This window comes from Struthio camelus, chromosome 2 (genome assembly GCF_040807025.1).
Source record: "Struthio camelus isolate bStrCam1 chromosome 2, bStrCam1.hap1, whole genome shotgun sequence".
NCBI classification, from domain to species: Eukaryota; Metazoa; Chordata; class Aves; order Struthioniformes; family Struthionidae; genus Struthio; species Struthio camelus.
In genome coordinates, this window is record NC_090943.1 from 100,211,660 (window position 1) to 100,233,385 (window position 21,726).

Here is a 21,726-nt window from a genome sequence, read left to right on the forward strand (position 1 = left end):
ACTGAGAGCACATATCTATGTACAGAAGATGCAGTGATAAGGATAAAAACTGTGTAGTTCATACCTCAATAAGAGAAGTTATGCAGAGCAATTTCTAGAGATGCCTGATTGTGATGTTCTGTCCACAACAGTATCACAGAAGTCTGACAGCATTTCACTTCCTTTAAAAGGGTTATCAAGACTTTAGAAAGAACTGCCAAAAACCTGTATTAATCTTTGGCTTATCCTAGCATAGTCATTATGATCCATGATCTAATTGAAAGATTCCTGATCCTCCTCCATCTCATAGAACCACAAAATCTATTTGCCCTAGCCTTTAGCTAAAGTTGGGAAATCAGGAAGGAGAACAGGCTGGAACTGAAGCCATGGAACATCTGAGTTATTCTCTTCCCTTACACCAATTTTTATGCTATGAGACATAAGAAAAGTCACAGAAGAATATCCCTATTTCAGACACCAGCAAAACCATTACAGCTCCCAGCATGACCAAGAGTTTAAGTAAGGGGAGAGAATAATGTTCATAATCAACTGGTATAAGGTCTTCCGATTAGTATATAGCAGATTCCATTTAGAAAGTCTGTCTGTAAAATCCTGAACAAATCTCTTCTATCTGAGCAAAAAATTTCTGTAATGGTAACTGTTAGTTTCTTTCCTATCAAACACTACTTCACATTAGAAATAATCAGGAACAGAAGGGAGAGCTCATATCATTCTCCATCGTGTCAGCCCTCATGATTTTTATCTCAAAGCTTGTTATGCACAGCACTCTGGTACCTAGAGGCAATGACTACATGGATATCTCAATTACAGTTTTATAAAACAAAGTGTTCAGCCCTTATGGTTGTGGATAGGAGCCTGAAAATATAACTGGAATGTGACCATTAAGGTTAAAAACCAGCAGGCAAATAAAGAGAGCCTTTATTATGCATTTAGATTATTTTTTGAAGCCAAACTCAGGATTTCAGGATCTGGCTCTTGATTTTTGGGCATCTGTAATTAGCCATGTTACTGCTCAATGTACCAGAGATATACATCATTCAAGTCAGTGAATATTTTCCTCTCACGGGGCTTAGCTGTGCATAACACTTTGGAAAACAATACTGAAAAGACAAAAAATTTATGTCTCACTTAGGCCTCAGGACAAGGCAATTAGAAAGTCTGAAGGTACATTAGCTGATAACTATTCTATTTCTGCCTTCTAAAGCTCCTTTACAATGAGAGAAGATGGTCTTCCATTTAATTCGGAATTATTAGAAATATCAAGGTCTTGACTCTCTTGTTTTTGTTGGAGGGTTTTTGGACAACTAGAGAGCTGTTATGGTACACAGTTCTATCGTAATAGACTGAAATGCGAACTGCAGCTTTCACAGCAATCAACTGAGCTGGCAAAAGGTGGCAACATTAATCAAAGTTGAAGGTCTCAGGCAATTCTTAACAGCGCAGCCTCATTCTAACTGCTGTGGTCGTTCGATGCAAACCACTGTGTTTCCCTAGACAGCAAAAATCAAACAACAGTTCAGCGAATATTAAGCTGAATGTTCTTTGAGTTAACTCTTTTGGTGGAGAATCTGTATCCCTGTGATTGCTCTGTCTCTGTTCTGTAAGCACACACCTTTACCTCAATTTGGGATAGAGGCTGCTTTTGTCTCAATCACCTGGTTTCAGGAAAGAGCATAACTGTCTCTTACAGTTGCCCTGAATGAAAGTCGCACTATCTGGTAATTCAATATGGGGCAAAATTTGACCATAACTGAGAGCAAACAAGAAGTATGCATGATAAAATCAGTAACATTGATTTGTTTGAGGGATATCTACACATTTTTAATGAAGTGGGATGCCAATCCCAAGATGCTGAGCACCTTCAAATCTTACTATCTTAAACAGCTTTGCACTTCTCAAGGTATACCCAGTATGACTTAAGAAGATAGCATTCACATACTCTGTTGAAAGTGTATTATTGCAAAATAGTAAAATGTGAGATAAATTTTTTTTACTTTTTGTCATAATAATAGGCACAATAGCTCTCTGTACGGACAGTATAACCTCTTTTAATCTTCCCTCTGAATAGCTCTAATCTTCATTTAGATTCGAAAACTCATCCTTGGATTCGACTGAAATCATCAGACATGACACACAACCATGACTGAATTATGTACCCTAAATCTGATCTTATTTAAAGAAGAGCAACGTAAGGAGCTGCTAGAGCACAGCAAACAAATCAAAGATGTGGATACAGTCATCACTTGTAGAGTGAAGAATCTCTTAGCGTGAATTAATCCTGGCTCAGAGGCATGCTTGACAACGAAGTTACTTATTATTTTTAAGCTACAAAAGCTATTCTGGTTAGCTGAAATACAAATGAAAAGGATCCTAGTAATGCAGTTATGCATTATATATAGATAAATTGATTAGTCTTCAGGAACTGAGTATGACTTTAAAGTTAATTTTGGCATAATGATAATATATATATACATAATATTTTGTTCTCACGTTTACTAAATCCTTTGCTATGTTTTCATAAAGCCTGCTGTTGCTTCACAGAGAATGACTTTCCCTAATTGTATGAGCTTTGACAATGCAGGCTGAGTGTGCATCAGCTTGATCTGGATGGGACTAAAGAGAATAACTTGAACTCTGCAACAAGGGGAGCACTTGAAGGTTGTTGTTCTGTTAATCAGGAGGCACAGCATACCTAAACTCATTAAAGAAAAAGAACTTGAGAGGAAACTCCTTAATGCAGAAGGCACTACCTAGACACTTTTGATTCACCTTAGCATGTGAAAACAACAGCATGGCAGGAAAGCCCAGAAATGAGTAGGTGACGAGTAGACGTTCAAAAGACGTGGCCCCTAAGCATGGTTTGTACTTCTCAACTCATTTGCTAAGTGCTTGCCATTTCCACTTTCAGGTACTTTCTGAAAATTCACTCCTGTGGAGCAGCCCGCAAATGTATTATGTTGACTGGCACAAACCAGCCCTTTTGTTGTTCCTTAGAGCCCTGTTCCTTAGAGCCCTTAGAGCTCTGCCTACCCCCTAACTGTGTCCTTTGACTCCGAACATCTTGGAGTAGGAAACTTCTTGTACGTTTGAAGAAGCTCACGTGCTCCTCCCATAGGCAAATGGCTAAGGAAATCAAAATTATAAGGAGAATTCTCAGTTCTCACTTTGGGTTGTCCCCCTCAGTATCCACTTGTTCTCATGTAATGTCCAAGCAAATATTCTCACTGGCAAAGGATAGGAAAGGCAGGACACACCCATGTGCTTCTCTGCCATAGCCCTCATGGGCTGAGGGATGGGAAACAGAGCGCTCTTGAACGTGGTGAAGACGTGCCCAGGGCTGTTTCCTAGCCCCGGCGGCTATGTTAGCACAGCAGCCAGGCTTTTTCATTATTTCAGTCTCTAAGCAGAACCCCCGGTTTTGTGGTGTCCTGTGGACTTTCAGACAGGCTGGCCTATGGATATCTTCCCTGCTTCTGGAGGAGTTCAAAGCACTACGGCATAGCATTGTGCTGCAGCACAACTGGTTCCCTGGTGGCTACCATGCCTTCTTCCTCACTGCATTACTTTGCTTTGCACCAAACAGATGCCCACCTACCTGCCCTATGCACCACAACCTGCCCTAGCACAGAAGTGCAGCATTTCCGCTCTGCGAGTACATTACTCACCAAACATTTCCAAATCCTGATAGGATTTAAGGATGCAACCTGAAACTTGGGCCTAAACCCTCATTTTGATTAGATAGACAATAGAAAAATACCGAGTTCATACAGGTAAAGACTGTCCATGCTTCCTTGAAGAACCATTGTGTCATCATCTCTGAAGCAAGCAATCAGCACACTCATATTCAGAAATTTCTTACTATCATCTCATCTATGTTCAAATAAAAGAAAAGGCATAAAAATATTATGATTAGGTTTAGTTCTACGACCAGTACCACCGAAAAGTGAACAGCTCTCAAGACAGATGCTTTTGGTATGGTTGCAGCTTGCTTTTCATGTGGAAAACAAAGCGGTTCATCTAAGTGCTGATATTTTGGATGCTTACCCAAACAAAAACTTTTGAAATGTGCCTAACTAATAAGTTAGAGTCATATTTGTTGACTTCAACCCAGCTCCTGGGGGAGTTCACACAGTGAAATGCAAATGTGGTTGCTCAAGAAGGCATCTTTACTTTCAGCTAAAACTACATAAGAAGCTGAGGAATAATAAGAATGTGAGTATATATTGACCGTCACTTAAAGAGGACCATTCTGTAGAAGGATCAACAACACTCTGTAGATGCGTCTGCCTCTTGGATATATAGGAATGGATCTCTAGTTACCTGTCAAGCAACTCTCTACCCAAGCAGTGTGAGAGAAAGGGGGGGTATAAATTTATACCATTGGAAGAATTGTATTTGATAGCATTTTGCAGCTCCTCACACAGACTGCAAGACAGTGGAGGAGAATCACATCTATGCACGTAGCTGGAGAAATAATTTAAAGATGTACGGTCAATGATTAGGAGAAGTGTGAGTTCTTCAAAGTGCTATGGTACGTTCTGCATTGCAGATGGAAGTTATGTTTTTAACCTATTCACATTGCCTGCCCACAAATTATCAGAATAGCAGGCATCTAATCAGATACTTTTTCAACATACTATTTTTCCAAAAGTACTATTTGCAAAAAATATAACCGTTGCTTATATTTTCATAAGACTCAAGTCACAGAACCCTTGAAAAAGAAAATAGCAGAAACTTATTAGGCCACTAGTCTGGCAAGAAGTGCGTTCTCTGCAGCTCAGTCTGTAGTGGTTTCACTTGAATAGTTTAAGCAATGGGAGGTGATAAAAGTGTTCCTTGTTTCCCAAATATAGCAGCTGGACTTCAGTGACTCTCCCATGTGTGAACACTGTGACTTACAGTGCTCTGCTAACTTTCACTTGCTGGACAACATAAAGTCATCTGAGAAGTCAGCAAACACTGAAGCAAACATGTCATTTTAAACATGGAGCAGGAACTAGCTCTCTAGCCTTTTTTTATTTCATCATGGATAATATAAAAACAGTACTATGCACACTGCAGCCCCAGAACTTTTGGGTTGGGGTCTATCTGTCCATATTAATTTTACTTTGATTTGGAACAATTTTTTAAGAAAGGAGAAGGCAAAATTACTCACTCATGCACTGATTCTGTTTACTTTGTCCTCCTCTTACAAAAGATAGACACAGATTTAACATTACGCCTCCACATATTTTCTGTGCAAGATGCCTCTTGGCATGGGAGGTGCTACCCTCATCAAATAAAGCCTTCTTCCATGAAGAGTTAATGTCTACTATGTTTCCTTGTAGGATTAGAGGAAAGTTACTTAACAACGAGAAATACATGGAAAATGTTATTTCCAATTAACGTTTGCTGTGAGATATAATACCCCTTATCAGAACTACTCTTGGATTATTATGCCAGCTGGTCCAATGAAGTTCTCCTTTTGTTCTAGAAATCTTGCCTTAGGTACATCTTGCCAAAGGTACATCATCACTACTTGTGTACCAGCACTTTCTCTTCTGCCCTACTTCTTTTTTTCGAGGAGGGGTTCCAATTCTTACCTTCCTGTTTTTGCAATCAGCAGAAATAATGTGGGGATAAGAAGTCCAACTGCTTTGGGTCATAGTTTTCCTTTTAGTGGCACTTGACAATAATAAAGCCCAATGTCTTTGCTTTTTGCACTGGAAATAGGGAGAAGAAGGAAGTATACCAGGCCAGCTCTTTCTGATATGAAAAGACGAAAAATAAGTACAAAGAAGGAACGGATTTTTAGAAGTTTTTTTTAGATGAGGATCTACAGACAACTTAGCATCTACTTCACAAGGTGACACAGAAGATTATAAACTACAGCATTATTTGACAGGTGGAGGATGCAAGCAGCCAAGAAAACAAGCACCTAGCTGAAATCCTTGAGAAGTTTGAATACCACAGATTTTTATTTCTTAGTCTTATGCTTACAGATTTCCAAAAGTGATGGAAATCAGAGTGGGCAGGTTAGAAGGGATCAGCAGTAGCCTTCTGGCAGGGTCCCTGACCTGAAAGATCTTATGACTAAAAACACCCCAATCCTGTCACGTTGTTTAGATGTAGACTGCGCTTGTTTTTCTTCCTCAATGTCCTTTCTTCACGTGAAAATAAAATTGAAAATAGAGAATGAATTCATCAGCTGAGATATTAGAAAGCTCTGTTCAGGCAACTGTTCAGTCTTTTTAGTCAAATCCCACACTATGCTCTCAAAAGACTTTCTGTAAAATGAAAATATAGTGCTTTTATTTGAGACCCACTGCTTCATTTTGGAGAAAAAAATAAAAGATCAACTTAGGAATCTATAAAAAGGTTAACATTTCAAAAAGCGAATTGCTGAGAATTGCTGGGAAAGAGGATCACAGCCAAACAAAAAGGGTCAGGAAGCAGACTGTGCGAACCTTAGATATCCCTGAGCTCTGCCATGCTCACCAATTCCACCCGTGCACACAGTGCAGTCATCAGCAGTTCATTCTCTGGGACAAGTCTGCAGCACTTTAGTATTGGAAAATTTCCCCAGCCTTCATGACGAAGGGCAGGGAAGGGCTGCCTGGGAGGGATTTTGCTCCATGCTGCCTTTATGTGTGCATAGGGATGGGTCGGAAGCAGATCCCTTTGGGACACAAGGCCAGGATGCCGGAGGTCGCACTCCGGATGGAGGTGGCGCTCCCATGGGACAAGGCCGGCTTCAGAGTGCCACAGGGGACTCTGGTACCTACAGAGACGGCTGAGCTGCCAGCTACCTCTGGGGCTCCCCTGGGCAGTGACATACATGGGTGTGACAGCCTGTGCTGTCTGTCATCCACCACAGGGATGCCTATTTCATGGCTGTGCGTTTGGTACAAGTCACAGTCGAGAACATGTAATATCTGAAGCAGTGAGAAAAAGAATGGCAAATCTTTTGCCAGTAGTTGTTTCCACTGTGAAGCTGCACCTTTGCTGCACCTTTCCATGCCTCCAAAGGTAGAAAGCCATAGTGAGAGCACAAGTAGTGTTAGACATAAAGGAGTAAGAGGCATATCTAAAATATGCAAGGGGCAAAAAAAAAATACAATATAATGCCAAGCAGCAGATTTATTTGGTTTTGCAATGTTTCTTAATTTTTTTTTCAATTAAAAAATTAAATAGTTTTGGTGAGCTCCTCTCTCAATGAGCTAGACCAAAAAAGCATGTAGCAGATTTAAAGGGTCAAGACTTTATGAGGCACGCTCTACTTCTACAGTCTGTGCAAGTTCATAACTTCTTTTGACTTCTAACAGGTTTTGTACCTGTGTTGTTAAAGACTTTTAGACTTTGAATTAATGATGCATTTATGCACACGCCTAAGTTCTACTGAACTTAAAAGACAAGTCTGGCATATCTTTACACAGTTTGCTGAGTTCGTTGCCGTAGTTATTGACAAAAGAAGCTGCAAAATAAATAAAAGCTGTGGTAAAGATTGACACATGTCAAATATTTATTGCTTTACAGATGTAAAACAATGATGTTTTGCATAAATAATATATTAGCAACTCAACCAATTATTTATCCTGAACAAGAAATCTTTATTATGGGCTTTGAGCTGTTTCAAGGGAATGTGTTCTGTGCTCATCACAGTATCTAATCTTTTAAAACATGTCCCTTTTCCACAGTAGTTAATCCCACAGTGACTCAACTAGAAGAATGATAGCAAAGGCAGATAGCAACCCATTCAATTTTCCCTCAGTCTGGAAGATTTGCTTTTTTTGCAGCGACTACTGCACATTGCTTTCATTTATATTTCTACTGCTTTATGCTTCTGTTCAGCTTTTCTACTGCTTTATGCTTCTGTTCAGCTTTCAGTTTTGTTTACTAGGTAACTATCCTATTTACCCAAATGTGAGGGTCAACCCAAAGTAAAACCAAGGGAGATGTTTAGAGACCTTATTCTGTATGGTCTTGCAATTCAGAAATGTACAACAAGTTCCTAATGTTACTATAATGTACGATGTGGCCATAAAACTATATGGAATGCCAATTTAATGCTGTGAAAATAAGAATGCTTACCTTTATCAAAGATTTCCTTCAGCACTCCTCGTTTTATAAGCTCCTCTCTGCTTTGCCTCATTGATATCTTTCTTTCCAAAGCTGTAATCAAAGGAAAAGGGTCAATAAAAATGAAAAAAAAAAAGGAAATGATCATTTTTAAAAGGCTGCATGCCTTTTAAAGCATTAAAAAAAAACCTTTTTAAAGTATAAATTTCTTTTTTCTCTTATTACCCTCAGTAGTAAATTAGGGTCTGAAAATAAAGGCTATTGGCCTTCCATACAGTTCTGCTTGCTGTGGTAGCATGGCTGTTACCTATGCAAAGGGATATAGACTGACCTATGTGAGTGTATGTCTGTATTCCTACTGCTTAATTTGCACACGTGACCCAAGAATTTCTGTGGAGAATGAGAGACAGTGAAAGGAGAAAAAGTAGTTAATGTACAAGCTAGAGAAGGAAAGGTAAGAAAGAAGGGGACGTGAAAGATTACTGCTCTTGAAAGACGTGGTCTCAAATTGCCTCCATGCCACAGAAGACAACCGGTACCTCCTTTGGGCCTGAAGGCAATGGCTGTTTGTCACTAAAATCTGTGAGAGCAGAGCAAGATGTTTGGGACAGTGCAAAAAATATCGGTTTAACAGAGTCTTCTCCTCCCTGTGGGATGTTTCCCCAAAGAAAGGCGATGAGGTGAGTGAGGGAAAGTCCACGAGGGCCACTGTAATTTACACCAGGTCCGAACTGCCCGAGTCCTGTACTGGCTGCCTGGAGACGGCGGTCACTGGAGCGGCAAAACGACAGACAGAAATTCCCCGTTTGTGCAGTTCCACAGTAATTAAAACAACGTCCAATTAACCAAAACACCACAAACGACAGGCATTCAGGCCAATATGTGAAAGACAGCAAGTGAGGGGCACAAAAAGTGATGTGCCGGAGCGGCTGTGACCGTGCGTGCTCTGTGCGAAACAAGCCTGTGCCTGCCAAAAAAGAGGCAGAGTCTAGGGCAAATCGCTTTGGCCATATGCTCCCCATCAGGCGCAGCGTGCGCACACACACAGACGGCCTGGGACTTAGGAAGTCCAGCCTGCCCAAGGCACTTTTAAAGCAAAAGAGGCTCCAAAATGCTTTCTCCTTCACTGAAAACATGTGAATGGCGCCGTTTCTGGCACCGCTGCGTGCCCGCGCTTCCCCTTGGGGTACAAGATACTTGGTGAATGAGCCACCTCTGTACAGACACACTGCATTCATCACAACCTGCTTGCTGTCAGATACACCCTGCTTAGCATGCGCAAGGCCAGCCTAACTCTGCTACAAGCAGAGCTCTTCTTCATGGGCTAAATTTATGCCTGCCCATTTTGAAAGCCAGTTGGGAGCAGGCATTCCTCAGGACGGCGAACGCCAACAGCTCCAGTCAGCTGCTAACAAAAAACACGCTTTTGCCTGGATACAATCTCTGAGCTTCAGGTTCAATTTAGGATTTTAACGGTCGGTCTCTTTGCTGAGGGAAAAGGCCTCAAACCTGTTAGCCAGTCACATTGTACAGTTTTATTTCCATGGCCCTTAACATAGCAGCCTTTGCTGTTAACAGGCACAGCATTTTTCAAAAATGCCTTAGCCCCATTTTGAAGAAGTGTATTAGGCGCCTCGCAGACTTTTAATGAAACTTAGATTTCAGAGTTTCTAATATGCTTTTTTGAAAGACACCGCAGTCTGAATCCAGAGCCACTTTGCAGACTGTTCCCCAGTCTACGTTTTACTTGAGTCTAGGTGGCCTTGTGTCCGGTATGGCACTTAAAGCTTTTCACCGTCTTCTGTAAAAATAGCCCCCCTTGCCCCCTTCAAAAAACCTAAGCAAGCTACCGTTAACTCTTGAGCTCTCTCTCGCCAAAGAAATTGTTAAGACCCTCCCTGGCTTTAAAGAGTAATTTGGCCTTGCGCAATAGCTCTGAGAAGCTGTAATTTCCATTAGTGTAAATAGTGAACAGCGTTCGGTCTGGCTGAATGTGTTGTTCATAAGGAAATCAAGTCGGATGAAACAGCAGCAAAGTAACGGCTTCTTCTTGTAGGCAGCAGCACTGTTCACAAAAAAGGTCACAGGTAAATATTGCTACTTCAATACTTTACCTTAAATAGCTAAGTAACAGTTCCACATTTTATATACAAATCCAACCACATGGCCACAGGAATAAACCTTAAGCTTTGCATGGATAGATAGATTTCCATATAACACGTTGGCCTTTCGTTTACCATACGCAGGTTAACCGAGAGACAAAGGCTGAAAAATTTACTGCCCCCATTAAGTGTGCGGCTTACGTCATGCAAGGCAACCACTGAGAATAGGATCGTGCCTGCCCATTTTACACACTTACTGACACCCACATGGGTTCGCTCTCTCACCCTCTTATCTAGTCAACAGCATAAGGTAGTAAGAGGGCTACCTACTTCATGGCTAGCAATTCCCACATTATTAAAGTAGTGGCAAGAAATACAGTAGTTCTGTGGCTTGAAGTTAATACTTCTAGGGGCTGAGCACTAAACCAGGCTAGCAGGATACTCTGAAGGAGGATAGGAGTACCTTCCCCAAAACAACACTGAGACAGACACCCAAGTGCAGAGCAAGAGTTTTCAAATTCACAGACTATTTTTGCAGTCTAAGAGAATTTTGAAGATAGACTATATACATTTCGGAAGAATGTATATACATAGGTTTCTTCATATACTCCCCGTTGCGCTTTAATCAGCTTCTGCTCAGGAAAGACAAAAAAAACGATCCTATTTGAAGCTCAGGATGAAACAATTTTTTCAGTTTCCAAATCCTTTCTAAGTACAGGACTTGAAGTATTAATTATTTGCCTTACTAAGCCAGTTTAATTAATAAGATATTTAGAGGAAGGGCTTGCTGGGCTAAGAGGAGTACTGAATGATAATAACAGATGTTATACTAAAACTAGGGAACATGATGCTTTCTTTAATACAAATCTTCCCAAACAAGTCCTGTACATTTAAATGCATAAGCGGCAATGCTACTGCTGGATGAGGTTAAAAAAAAAATCACAAATATCTAGATGCAGAACTCATTAGCATCTAACAGCTTGAACAATGAAACGTTTCACCCTGTCTGGATTTCTCTGACGAAGATTGCTAGTTCTTTTACGACGGGCTTTCTTTTCAAGCAGAAAGCTGACACAGAATAAGCTCATTCACTTTCCACTGAAAAGGGATCCATTCACAGCAGAGGATAAATAAAACCTCCTGAATTAATCTTCGATTCATGAGAACCTTGTAAATTCTATGACGGGGAAAAATTAAATATAATTAATATTTAACAAAAGGCGCATTACTTTCTTGGTGATTTTCCTTGGTGATTAATCTAAGTTTGTTCATCGGTACCATATTCTAGGAGCTTAGAAATAAGCACTGAGCCCTCCTTATAGAGACTGTTCATACCAGGAGCAGGTTATCTCAACAAATTCATCCATTCCAAAATAAATTTTCAGTTACTAGTTTCTAGAAGGGAACATATATGTATTTTATGATCTCAGCATACAGATTTTGGTACTGTGCTCTGCAATGTGCTGTTACTTTTAAGCTCTGATGAAGAAACAGTGGGAAATATTTTTATTAATGTTTCTGAGCCAGTGTTTTTGAACTCTTCCTTCAGGAGCAGCACCCCTTTGCTTTTCAAGCAGAGCTGTTCTCTGTGGCAGGCCCATTAAGATCAGTAAAGCCTTGACAAGGTCATGAGGATTTCCTGCCCCTTCATTCTGGAAATCACGTAGAGTTTTGCCTTTATTCCTTTAATAAGCCGTTGTGCTCCATGATGACAGTGACCGTGGGCTGTTCCTCCAGCTGAGAAGGTGAAGTACACAGTTGCCTTTGTGCCAAGTGCTTCTGCTGCTCCATTAAACAGCCAAAGAGGCGTTTATGTAGTCAAGACATGTAACCTTTCTGGCCCTCCTTCCCTTTCCTTCAAGACTAAAATGTCACAGATGAGCTCTTCCAAGATGCATCTTTATGAGAATGAACTGTTCCCCTTTGCATAACTTGTCATATTGCTGCTTAAACCAAGGGGCGGACTAAATAAATGAGTCCTGCCCTTTCTTCTCATCTGACAATCAAAACTGAAACACAGTCTTTGCTAGCTGATTGAATCTTAACCTTGCTTTCTTCTTAGGCTGCCCTTGGCCTTTCTCTTAAAGAACACTGTGGGATGCTTTGCATGAATTCTTCCTTTTAAAGGCCACTATAATTTTCATGATGATTTTAGGAAGCAAAGGTCATTATAGAAATGGAGCTTAGAGCAGGAGCTCTTTGGTGTGTTGATTACATTCGGACTCAACAGTTGGAAATTTGCTTTGCTAGTATTTCAAATTCAAATAATTAGAAAAAAATAAACAATAACATTGCACAATGTGCAGATAAACAATTGTCAACATTTCCTTTAGACTTGAATGGAAGGAGAGGTCTTCAGATGTGATGGACTATGTGATGTTACAACATCTTCACTTTTCTTCAACTAGGCAGAGTTTCTTGACAACCAAGTGGAATGAGATTCAACTGATACAAATCTTTACAGTGTGGGCCTCTTCCTCTGAGTTGACTTCTGTTTACAGTAAGAGCAATTATAGGGCATGACCGACCTCAGCTTCATGGAAGCCTCCAAAACTGGTGGGAAGAATTGCACCAGGAAGTGCCTGACAGCTTTTACTGACCTTAAAGGAAGCTATGGGTGGGGAGCTGAGATAAAAGACGCCTGAAATTAGAGCTGAATCTACTCCTGAAATCAAAATTGACTAAGAGGATGGCTGTAAGGAAATAAATACTGCTGTAGAAGAAAGTCTGAGAGATGAGGAAAATGTGAGTGTGTCAGCTCCCACACAGCTCCGTTCATTTTGGGTTTGTTTCAGCACCTGAGGCGTGATGCCCAGCATCTCTGCTCTGAGCTTGCGATTTGACTAACGTTACAATGTAGTTCAGCTGAAATAACTGTGGTGCTTCACTTAGTGCTAAATATGATTTTTGCTTGGCTTCATATGCTCATAAATCTCTTATGGCCTGAGAGAAGGAAGAGTATTTCAAGAGGTTTCTGAATCTTTGAAATTTTAAGTTCCTTTCAAAAGTTTTGGGCCTCTATAATCTTGCCCTGGGTTTGCCTGTAACAGTACTGTTTACAAAATATGACTCAGGCAGATTACTACCTACAAAGGATTAGCAGCATTTTTTCTTTTGTGGTGCCTACATATGACATTTATTTTTCTGATTGTAGTCTTGCAGTCCCATTCTATAAGACTGCAAAGTAAGTGAACAGCAGTGGGAAAAAGATATGAGGGTATTAAAAGTTAAGCTTGACTTTTTAAAAATACTTGGGCACATACAAATGACAAAATTGGGCACTGCATCTCCAAATCAGGCGCTGCTACAATGGTTGCAAAAATCAATCCTTTTCAGTACAGGAATTACCGGGAAAACTTCTGTGGCATGTGCTACAAGACAAACTAATACGGCAACCGGAACAAACATACACAGTGCTGATGCACCACTGGATGAGTAACTCAAAACACTTTAGAGGCAAATCAATGTCATTATCATCATTACAGAGGTGGCAGTGTGAGGCACAAAGTCGTCGAAACATCTTGGTTTTTGTTACCTAGTAGATCAATAGCAAAGCAGTGACAGTAACCATTCTACTGCCAGTGGCCTATGCACTAGGCTATGAAATGATCCTTCTAGACTTAAAATTTGTTAATTTATAATTACGATAAATAAAATAAAAGGAAAAAGAAGCCAGAATAAACTCTCTTCATTCGCTTTTAGGCAGAACAAGATTAATTTTAGATTATGACTACTTAAAACACAGAGAAGACCCCATCAGGCCATCTTGCTTCCATTCAAATTCAGATCAGCTCCAGCCACCACTGGTTTATCTCCAATAAGAAACACTGGACGAGCAGCATTACAAATCTAGCTACAATCAACCCACAAAACTCCTAGTTACTAACTAGAAGACAGGTAACTGTTAACTATAGGTAAAAATTGAATTATTTCTTCCTTACTCATGCAATTTGGAAAAATGAGGAAGAAGCAGAAATAGGCCTAAAGAAAACGGTAGATTTATACTGATCATTACTACATGTAAAGTGAACTGCCAGAGGGAAGAATCAGGAGGAAAATGGATACAAAGTCAAATCCATAAGCAAAGAATTGCATGAGCTAATCACAATACTACAAACCACATTAAGCAGATGATAGGATTGTGATAAAGTAACAGAACTCAGAAATGCCGCTTACAACCAAGAATTCAGCAAACACAAAGAAATCTAGAGAAATAAAATTTGAATAACTGTCTCTAACGTAATTAACAGAAGGAATCCAACTGAAGAACTCAGAAATCTAATCCAAGACTAGATGGACTGTAAATTTTTCATACAGAAGGTTTGAAAAAAACAATCAAAGGAGATGCTTTCCTAGGAAATGACTAAATTTCAAGCTAGCTCCAAAGAAACTCAGCATAATGGATTTCACAGGTCAAACAGAGCAAGCCTGGCAGAAGATGGATATATTCAGACAGGAAATAACATATGAAATCTTGACAAATATAACAAAAGGTAAGTTTGAAAAAAAAGGATCAAAAAGAAAGTAAATGAAAAGAAAACAAGCCTTTGGATACCCTGAAGAAAAATGCTACCACCCTCAACCACCCGGCTAATAAGGAACAGGACAGAACTCTACTGTGTCAATGAAAAGTGATGGTCATAGTATGGTTAAACAGTACTATGGAGAGACTTGCATTCTCATCCACTTTCTACATAATTGCTTTTCTTGTCATGCTAGAGAAGTACTGTACAGCACATTAGGAAGCCATTCAGAAAGCTGACCAGAATATGGAAAAAAAAGAATAAAAGACAGTCCTCCTGTCCTTCCCGCCGAACTGCAGCACAGCGTTTATATGAATCCTTAGGCACACTAAGTCATGAACCGGAAAGTTGAGCCACTTGCATGCATCGCTTTACACACAATTCTCTGGCTCTGTGGTGTGGTTTAATTAAAGAATGTTTCAACACGATAGCAAAGCACATCTTAGAGTACACCTGCCCTACAACTACAGTGTGACTGCAGCACAGAAAGCCATACCCTGAGCACTCTGCATATATATAAGACATCAAAAACAGTAAAGAGAGGGCAGTACAGAACTGGTAGGCTTGAACAGCCTATGTTGAAGTCCATACTGCTACTAGTACCCTAATTAGCTAGGTTAAAGCTAACCTAAATATGGCTATTACTAACGCAATTCTTACTGCAATGAAGCCAGGTCCTAAGTGCCAGCAGAAGGCAGCTGACATAATCCTCGTGATAGAAGATCCATCCATCTTTTCAGATGGGTCGCTAGTGAGTAGGTAAAGCATTGACTTCTCCTCCAATTTGGCTTTGGCCTTACAACATGCAGAAGTTCTACAGCATCAAAGAAACACTTAGAATATGGCTTCTATTCATCAAGCCTTTGCAACCAGACAAGACTAGAGGACATCATCTGATATTACTATAAAGAAGCAGATTTGCAGGAACATCAGCAGTAGCTTTACAGCCCAAAGAACTATTGCTTTTTGTAACTGACTCAACTTGCTTTAAGCATCTTGAAGTCTGAGATTTCTGTAGATACAAGAAACAACAACTATGCTAAAAGCAAATCAGCAGACAGCTTGGTGAAATATCTGCAGTGTGTTTTCCTTATTCTGAGAAGATAGCACCCAAATAGATGATGCTGCAGTAGGGACCTGCAGTGTCATCTGTAACGGCAGAAATGTGTATTTGCAGTGTTCTCCCACATAATAGTGCAAGGGACTGTCTTTAAAGCAGAAACCAAACATCTACATGGTCAGCATCACTAGAACGAGATAACAACTCTTGTGACTCCCTGCAGCTGAACAGAATTCTCTCCAGAATAGCGTTTACACATACGATATAAATAAGCAGGCAAACTGCCACTTTTGGATGTGCTCTTCATCAGACAACACACCCAGATGGCAAAATACAGAGCACAGTTTACAGAAACAAGTCTAACAGATGTCAGGAAACTGGATTCTCCAGGATAACTTTCAGAAGGTGAAGGAGTCGGTTTTCTTGGTACAGAAAAAGGAGGAAAAATAATAAGATAAAAGCAAAATAACAGCAGGCAGATGATGTACAGGGAGGAGGAATGCTTGACCAGACAACCAGGAGATCACAACCAAACTACTGGTCAGTATTTAGTCTCCTTGTTTGCCTAGGATGATCACCATGATGATGGAAAATACTGCTTTACTCAGACGAGCAACAGCACGGCCTTTGGTATAGTAACAGTGAATTGCTGCTCTGTTTGCTTTACAACTTGAATTTACTTTACAGCTGTAACTTTACAAGCATATATTAACTGGTGCCCACAATCAGACTGATGGGTAAAAACAGTGCATTACTGCCTAATGAAATCCTACTTTGTCTACAATGGAGAAACATTAATCTGTTAGATGCTTCTATTTCACCAAATAGGGATTTGGTTTTACTTAAAAAAATCTCTGCACAGTAAGACAAAATGATGTCCAGAAGTGTGTATTTAAAAAGAAAGCACTGCTGCGGTTCACTTTAGGAAAAATTTATTTGCACTTATTACCTGCAATAATTGGTATGTAGCTGCCTCCCAAATAGAGGGAAAAAGCAGATGGGTAGGTGTGCATCTATGTCCACATACACACCTATTTAAAATAAAAGCTACAAAGCACAGTTTGCAACTAGAAATACCTACATAATTCCAAAATTGGCTTGGCACCTTTTTGAGATAGAAGCTACTAGGATTTCAAATATTTATTGGAAATGTCACTACTTACGCACAGCCAGAAAATCTCAACTAAGCATACACAAATTAAAAATGGATTTATTATGAGAATGAACTGGCATTATCCCTTCAACATAGACCTCTGTAAGCAGCCAAACAGGAAATCATTCATTTAATACTTGATTATGGGAATGATTGAATCACAGAGCTAAAGATCCTTACTCTAAAATAAGAAGATTCCCGAAGTGCAGCTGTCACATCATCCAGCAATTAGCTTCAGATGATATTTCCAACTTGCGCAATGGCACTAGTTGGTTTGTACATAATAGAACTCACACTGAAATAAAATGAAAGTGTCTTTAACATCATTGTCTTATCACCCAAAATAGTGCAATCTGCTTTCTGTTTTGGGAGCTGATGACAGTTTAAACTATGGTAATGCTGTGCATGTGCAGTTTCAGTATGTTTTATGGATTTAGAGTCCTGGTCTGATTTTTTTTTTGCTTTTCTTGGCTGAAAAGATAACTTTCCCAGTGAAACCCTTCTTGATGTATGACAGTCTTCTGGAATCAACAGACCAGTACAGGATGAGACTAGGATCTCAGTTACAGTAACAGAAAACCAGAATAGCTTCATGAGAATTTCACCTACCAGCCCAACATGCACCATCCTGCCTAGTAGTACAAATTGTCCCATTATTTCCACAGGAAGTTAATTTTTTAAAACCCAAGGATGACAAAACAGATTTATTTTCCTCTTCTGCAAATATGGTGCTAAAGTTATCTGAGAAAATACGGATGGCCTTTTTATTATATGCTATTTTAGTGTTTATTGTGAGTGCAAAACATAGTTACGGTTCTTGTCTCGGATGGTGAGACAGAGTTGAAGATACCAAAGACAGTTTAGACAATAACGTATTTGAATAGAAGTTGGTAGTATCGATCTAAGAAGAAGGTTTGGAACAGGATAGGCAGCAAGGACAATGAAGTGAAAGAGACATGACAATAACCTTGACATATTTCTTACAATATAATCACATTATAAATGCAGATGATATTGTATAAAGTAAAGGTATAAATGCAGTGTGATATCTCAGCATATCAGTGTCCCTACTGACCAGAACTTCACAAAGTTTATCTGTTAAAAATGCAGAAAACCAGCCTGAGACTTGGTAGATTCATCGATGATCTAAGGTTAAAAGAAACGCTCCAGTAAAAGTGGAGTTTACTTCATGGTAAAGCAGCATATATTTTTTGTGCTAATATTAGCCCTGAAGACCTTCAGTAGACTTCCAGCATGGAACTCTTCTTTACAAGGAACTGTGGAACTCTCTGCAAGTGAAGTGTCCCTTGGAGAACTTTTAAAAGAAATCAATAAAATGAAAAGCAACAAACTGCCAAAACCAAGCAATGTTTTCACAGAGTTCCTCACAACTCAAAAAATGAACTAGTAAGCGTGGCATATACTTTTTCACTTAAAGACAGAAAAGTGGGAGGTGGCAAATATGAGGATGGTGATTTTAAGAGTCCAAGAGTTACCTGGGAATTACAGACCAGTAAACCTGGCCTCCATACCACCAGTCAAGCAATATAGAGAATAGTTAGAAATAGGAGACTTAGAACAGAATAGAGATCTGAGAAGAATTATCCTGGCTTTTGCAGTAGGAGGTTCATATAAGAAGTCAATGAATGACAATGTTCTGTTCAGTGTAGTGCCCTTGGAGTTCAAAAAACCTTTCGATATGGTTGTTAAAACAAAGTTGCATGGGATAAGATCAAGTGTTCTCTAGTGGATTAATAGTGTATAAAAAGCTAGGAGCCCAACACAGAAAACAGAGAGATGTGGCAGGACCTGCTCTCTTCATCATAGCAGTATGTTCTGAAAAAGGGTGTCAACAGAGACAAGCTAGACTTTGCTGACTGCAGTTAAAACCAAGGCTGTCTGCAAAGAGCTACAGAAGGATCTTATGCTACTAAATGACAGGTGACAAAATTCAGCATAGATAAAGGCAAAAAAAAGACATTTAGGAAACAATAGCACAATGTACACAACAACAGTCTCTAAATTAGTCATTCTCACTCAGGAGACAGGGCTTGGAAACTGCAGAGAGTTCTCTAACAACATCAGCTTAATGCTGGGGGCAATAAAAAAAGCAAATAGAAATTAGGAATCATCAGGAAATAAATACAGCACCTTTATGCCAGAGAATAAAACTATAGCTAACGCAAGTCTGGCTATCCATCTCAAAAATGATACAGCAGAACTGTGAAAGGTATGTAGGAGGACAAGAAGAATGATTAAAGGGATTAGATATGTTGTGCAGGAGTAAAGATGAAGCTGTGCTTTCAAGGTGCCCCCTCTTCTATACAAAGGTCCTGGCCTCCTAAAATTCACAAAATTTACATCGTAACTGTCACCAAGGCTCTGCTCTGAGTGAACCAGATAGTTCCCCTGGTGCAGAAATCAGGGCATGAAACAGAAGAGAGCCAACACCAGCACACACCATCTGGCGTGAGCTGCAGCAAATAAGGCTCCTTTGGCCTGCTGTTGCCCTCCAAAGCATCCCCGCAGGCCTTGTGCTCTTCCCGATCCGGTTGTGAGGGGGGATACATGCCCGAAGGGCTTCTGTCCTTTTTGCATGGAGTAACCTTTGGCAGTAACGTGAACTCCTGCTCTCCTGCAGCATGGTCATGACCTATCGCTTCAGCCTGGAGCCACAGCAACATAGAGAGACCTGGCCATGGTCCACACTGCAGCAACTGCAAAACAGAAGTCTTTACCTCGGGAAGCAGGCAACTTGTGGGGAATGCAGCAGAGGTCTTCAAAATCATGAACAGTCAGTCACTCATTTAGAAAGCGCAAGAACTAAAGAACACCCAACAAAATGAGGAAGGTGCATCTAAAAAAAAAAAAGTGCTTTAACGTATAATGTCTTTTTTCATTGTGAAATTAACTATGAGAGAAATCCACGAGGGCTAGAAGTATAAATAGGTTCTAATGACAAAAAGCGATGGAAGATAAATCTACAGGTGGTTCTCAAATGTGGTGGTCTGCATTCAACTTTTGGCTTAGGAATTTCTGAGTGCTAAAATCTGATTTGGTATGTGAGCAGACAGATAGCACCATACTTGCCCTGTTTCTTGCATATTCTTTTACTAAATGTAACTGTTCCGTGTGGGAGAAAAGATCCTGGGCTACATGGATTTTGGATTGATCTACTATGGCTGGCCTTTAGTATATTTTTATTTAAAGGTTAAGCTTAATAAACTAGCAAAAAAACACCCTCAGTCCCAATACATAAAACTGTATAGTGTATTCAGTTATCTAATTGTTGGGAAATGTGCAAAGGCATCTAATTTGCTTTTGAAAGGAACCTGAATTTCATCTCCTTACCCCGCATGTCATGGGATTTTTCTGACATGATTCAATCAGACCTGGTAAGTAATACAGAGTTCAGCACATTTGCAGCTAGAATTATAAAAATGGGTGCAGGTTTGGCTCTGTAGCATCAGTTACAAAAGTAGCTTATCACTTCACCAGCTATTGTGTCGTCCAGGCTTAGAAGGCTTTTTCATCATGGGCCTTGCAGGCTTTGGGATTTTTCATTCATTAATTCTGGAGAAAGCTAAGCCATTTTTTCCTTTCAGATCTAGGAAATACAAGTGTGTGCAGTATTTCACTTTGGAAAAATTCTAATTATTATTGATTGTTTTCTGACAGTGCAGTACTTGAAGCATCAACGGAATAAGAACCTGAAATCTGAAATTCTGCCAGTGTGGGGTAAATGTCCTGCCTGTAGATGGTTTTCTTAGCTAAGAGAATAAAGTCCAGATTTTGACTAACAGTTCATAGCAGAACTACAGAGAGCCTAGAAAATCAGTGTTGCACGTACAATTACAAGTTTGATAAAAGTAGACACCTGCTTGAAATATGTCTCTGAACATTATCAAAATGCCATTATTTTGTTATAAATACATTAATATATTCATGAAGTAGCTTCAAGATCCAGATAAGTGAAGAAATAATGATGATAATGATTAAATCGACCTAAATATTCTTCTATCCCTACTTTCTCCTGCTTTTTTTATATTAGAAAGATTTGCATGAATTATTTTCGTAAAAGTTCACTCATTTCTGTTGCATAACAGCAAAAGATGTCAGTCTATTTCTGCCATCATAATTAGTTGCTGTGGAGATGGTTGAAATATCACAGATTATTATAACTGCAAATGAGGAGCAAGCAGCAGGAAAAGATGACACTGATAATCTGTGAAAATCACAAGGTTACTTGAAACTAGTTAACTAAGAGATTTTTGAATTTGCCGTAGTAAAGAGCAGGTTCACAGAACATGGAGGTGTTGTACATTTCAGATGAATACCCTGTGAAGAAACATGACAGATGTTATGACATCTTACATTTAGTTTAATGTTAAAATAAAATTATCATCTGACCAGTGTATCTTATAAAATTTTGTTATAGATAATTTTGTTTAAGGCCTTTAGAAAAGCCATGTGTGGTATTCATCTTTATCGCTATGAATTTAAAAAAAAACAGCAGTAGCTCATGAACTCAGTAGGTGCTATCCTGAAGTAATATTCTTTGGCAGAGAAATGCAGGAGAAACAGGTGTTCAAATGTCTGCATGAAAAGTGGATAGAATTATCCCCTTGACATAGTTCTTTAAAAGGCAAGTATCAAACTGCATCTTTCACCAGAGACTAATGAACCTCTCTGAGGGAGAAAGGGCAAAGTAGACAAAAATAAAATTCCTAATGTACTATTTTACAACAGAGCTCCTTTGCAGTATGTAGTATTTTGTGGTAGGGCTGGCTAATACTCCAATGTGCAACTCAGATGACTAATGAGAACTAC

At 39.6% G+C, this 21,726-nt stretch overlaps 1 protein-coding gene across 6 annotated transcripts in view; it reads right to left on the minus strand.

Annotated features, from left to right (window-relative positions):
• Nucleotides 1-21,726, minus strand: part of PHACTR1 (phosphatase and actin regulator 1) — a 344,608-nt gene that overhangs the window by 70,137 nt on the left and 252,745 nt on the right. For all 6 annotated transcript variants that reach the window (XM_068931821.1, XM_068931822.1, XM_068931820.1 and 3 more), the window contains one exon: nt 8,071-8,151. In XM_068931821.1, the coding sequence (XP_068787922.1) occupies nt 8,071-8,151 (81 nt within the window). The remainder of the gene's footprint in view (nt 1-8,070; nt 8,152-21,726) is intronic.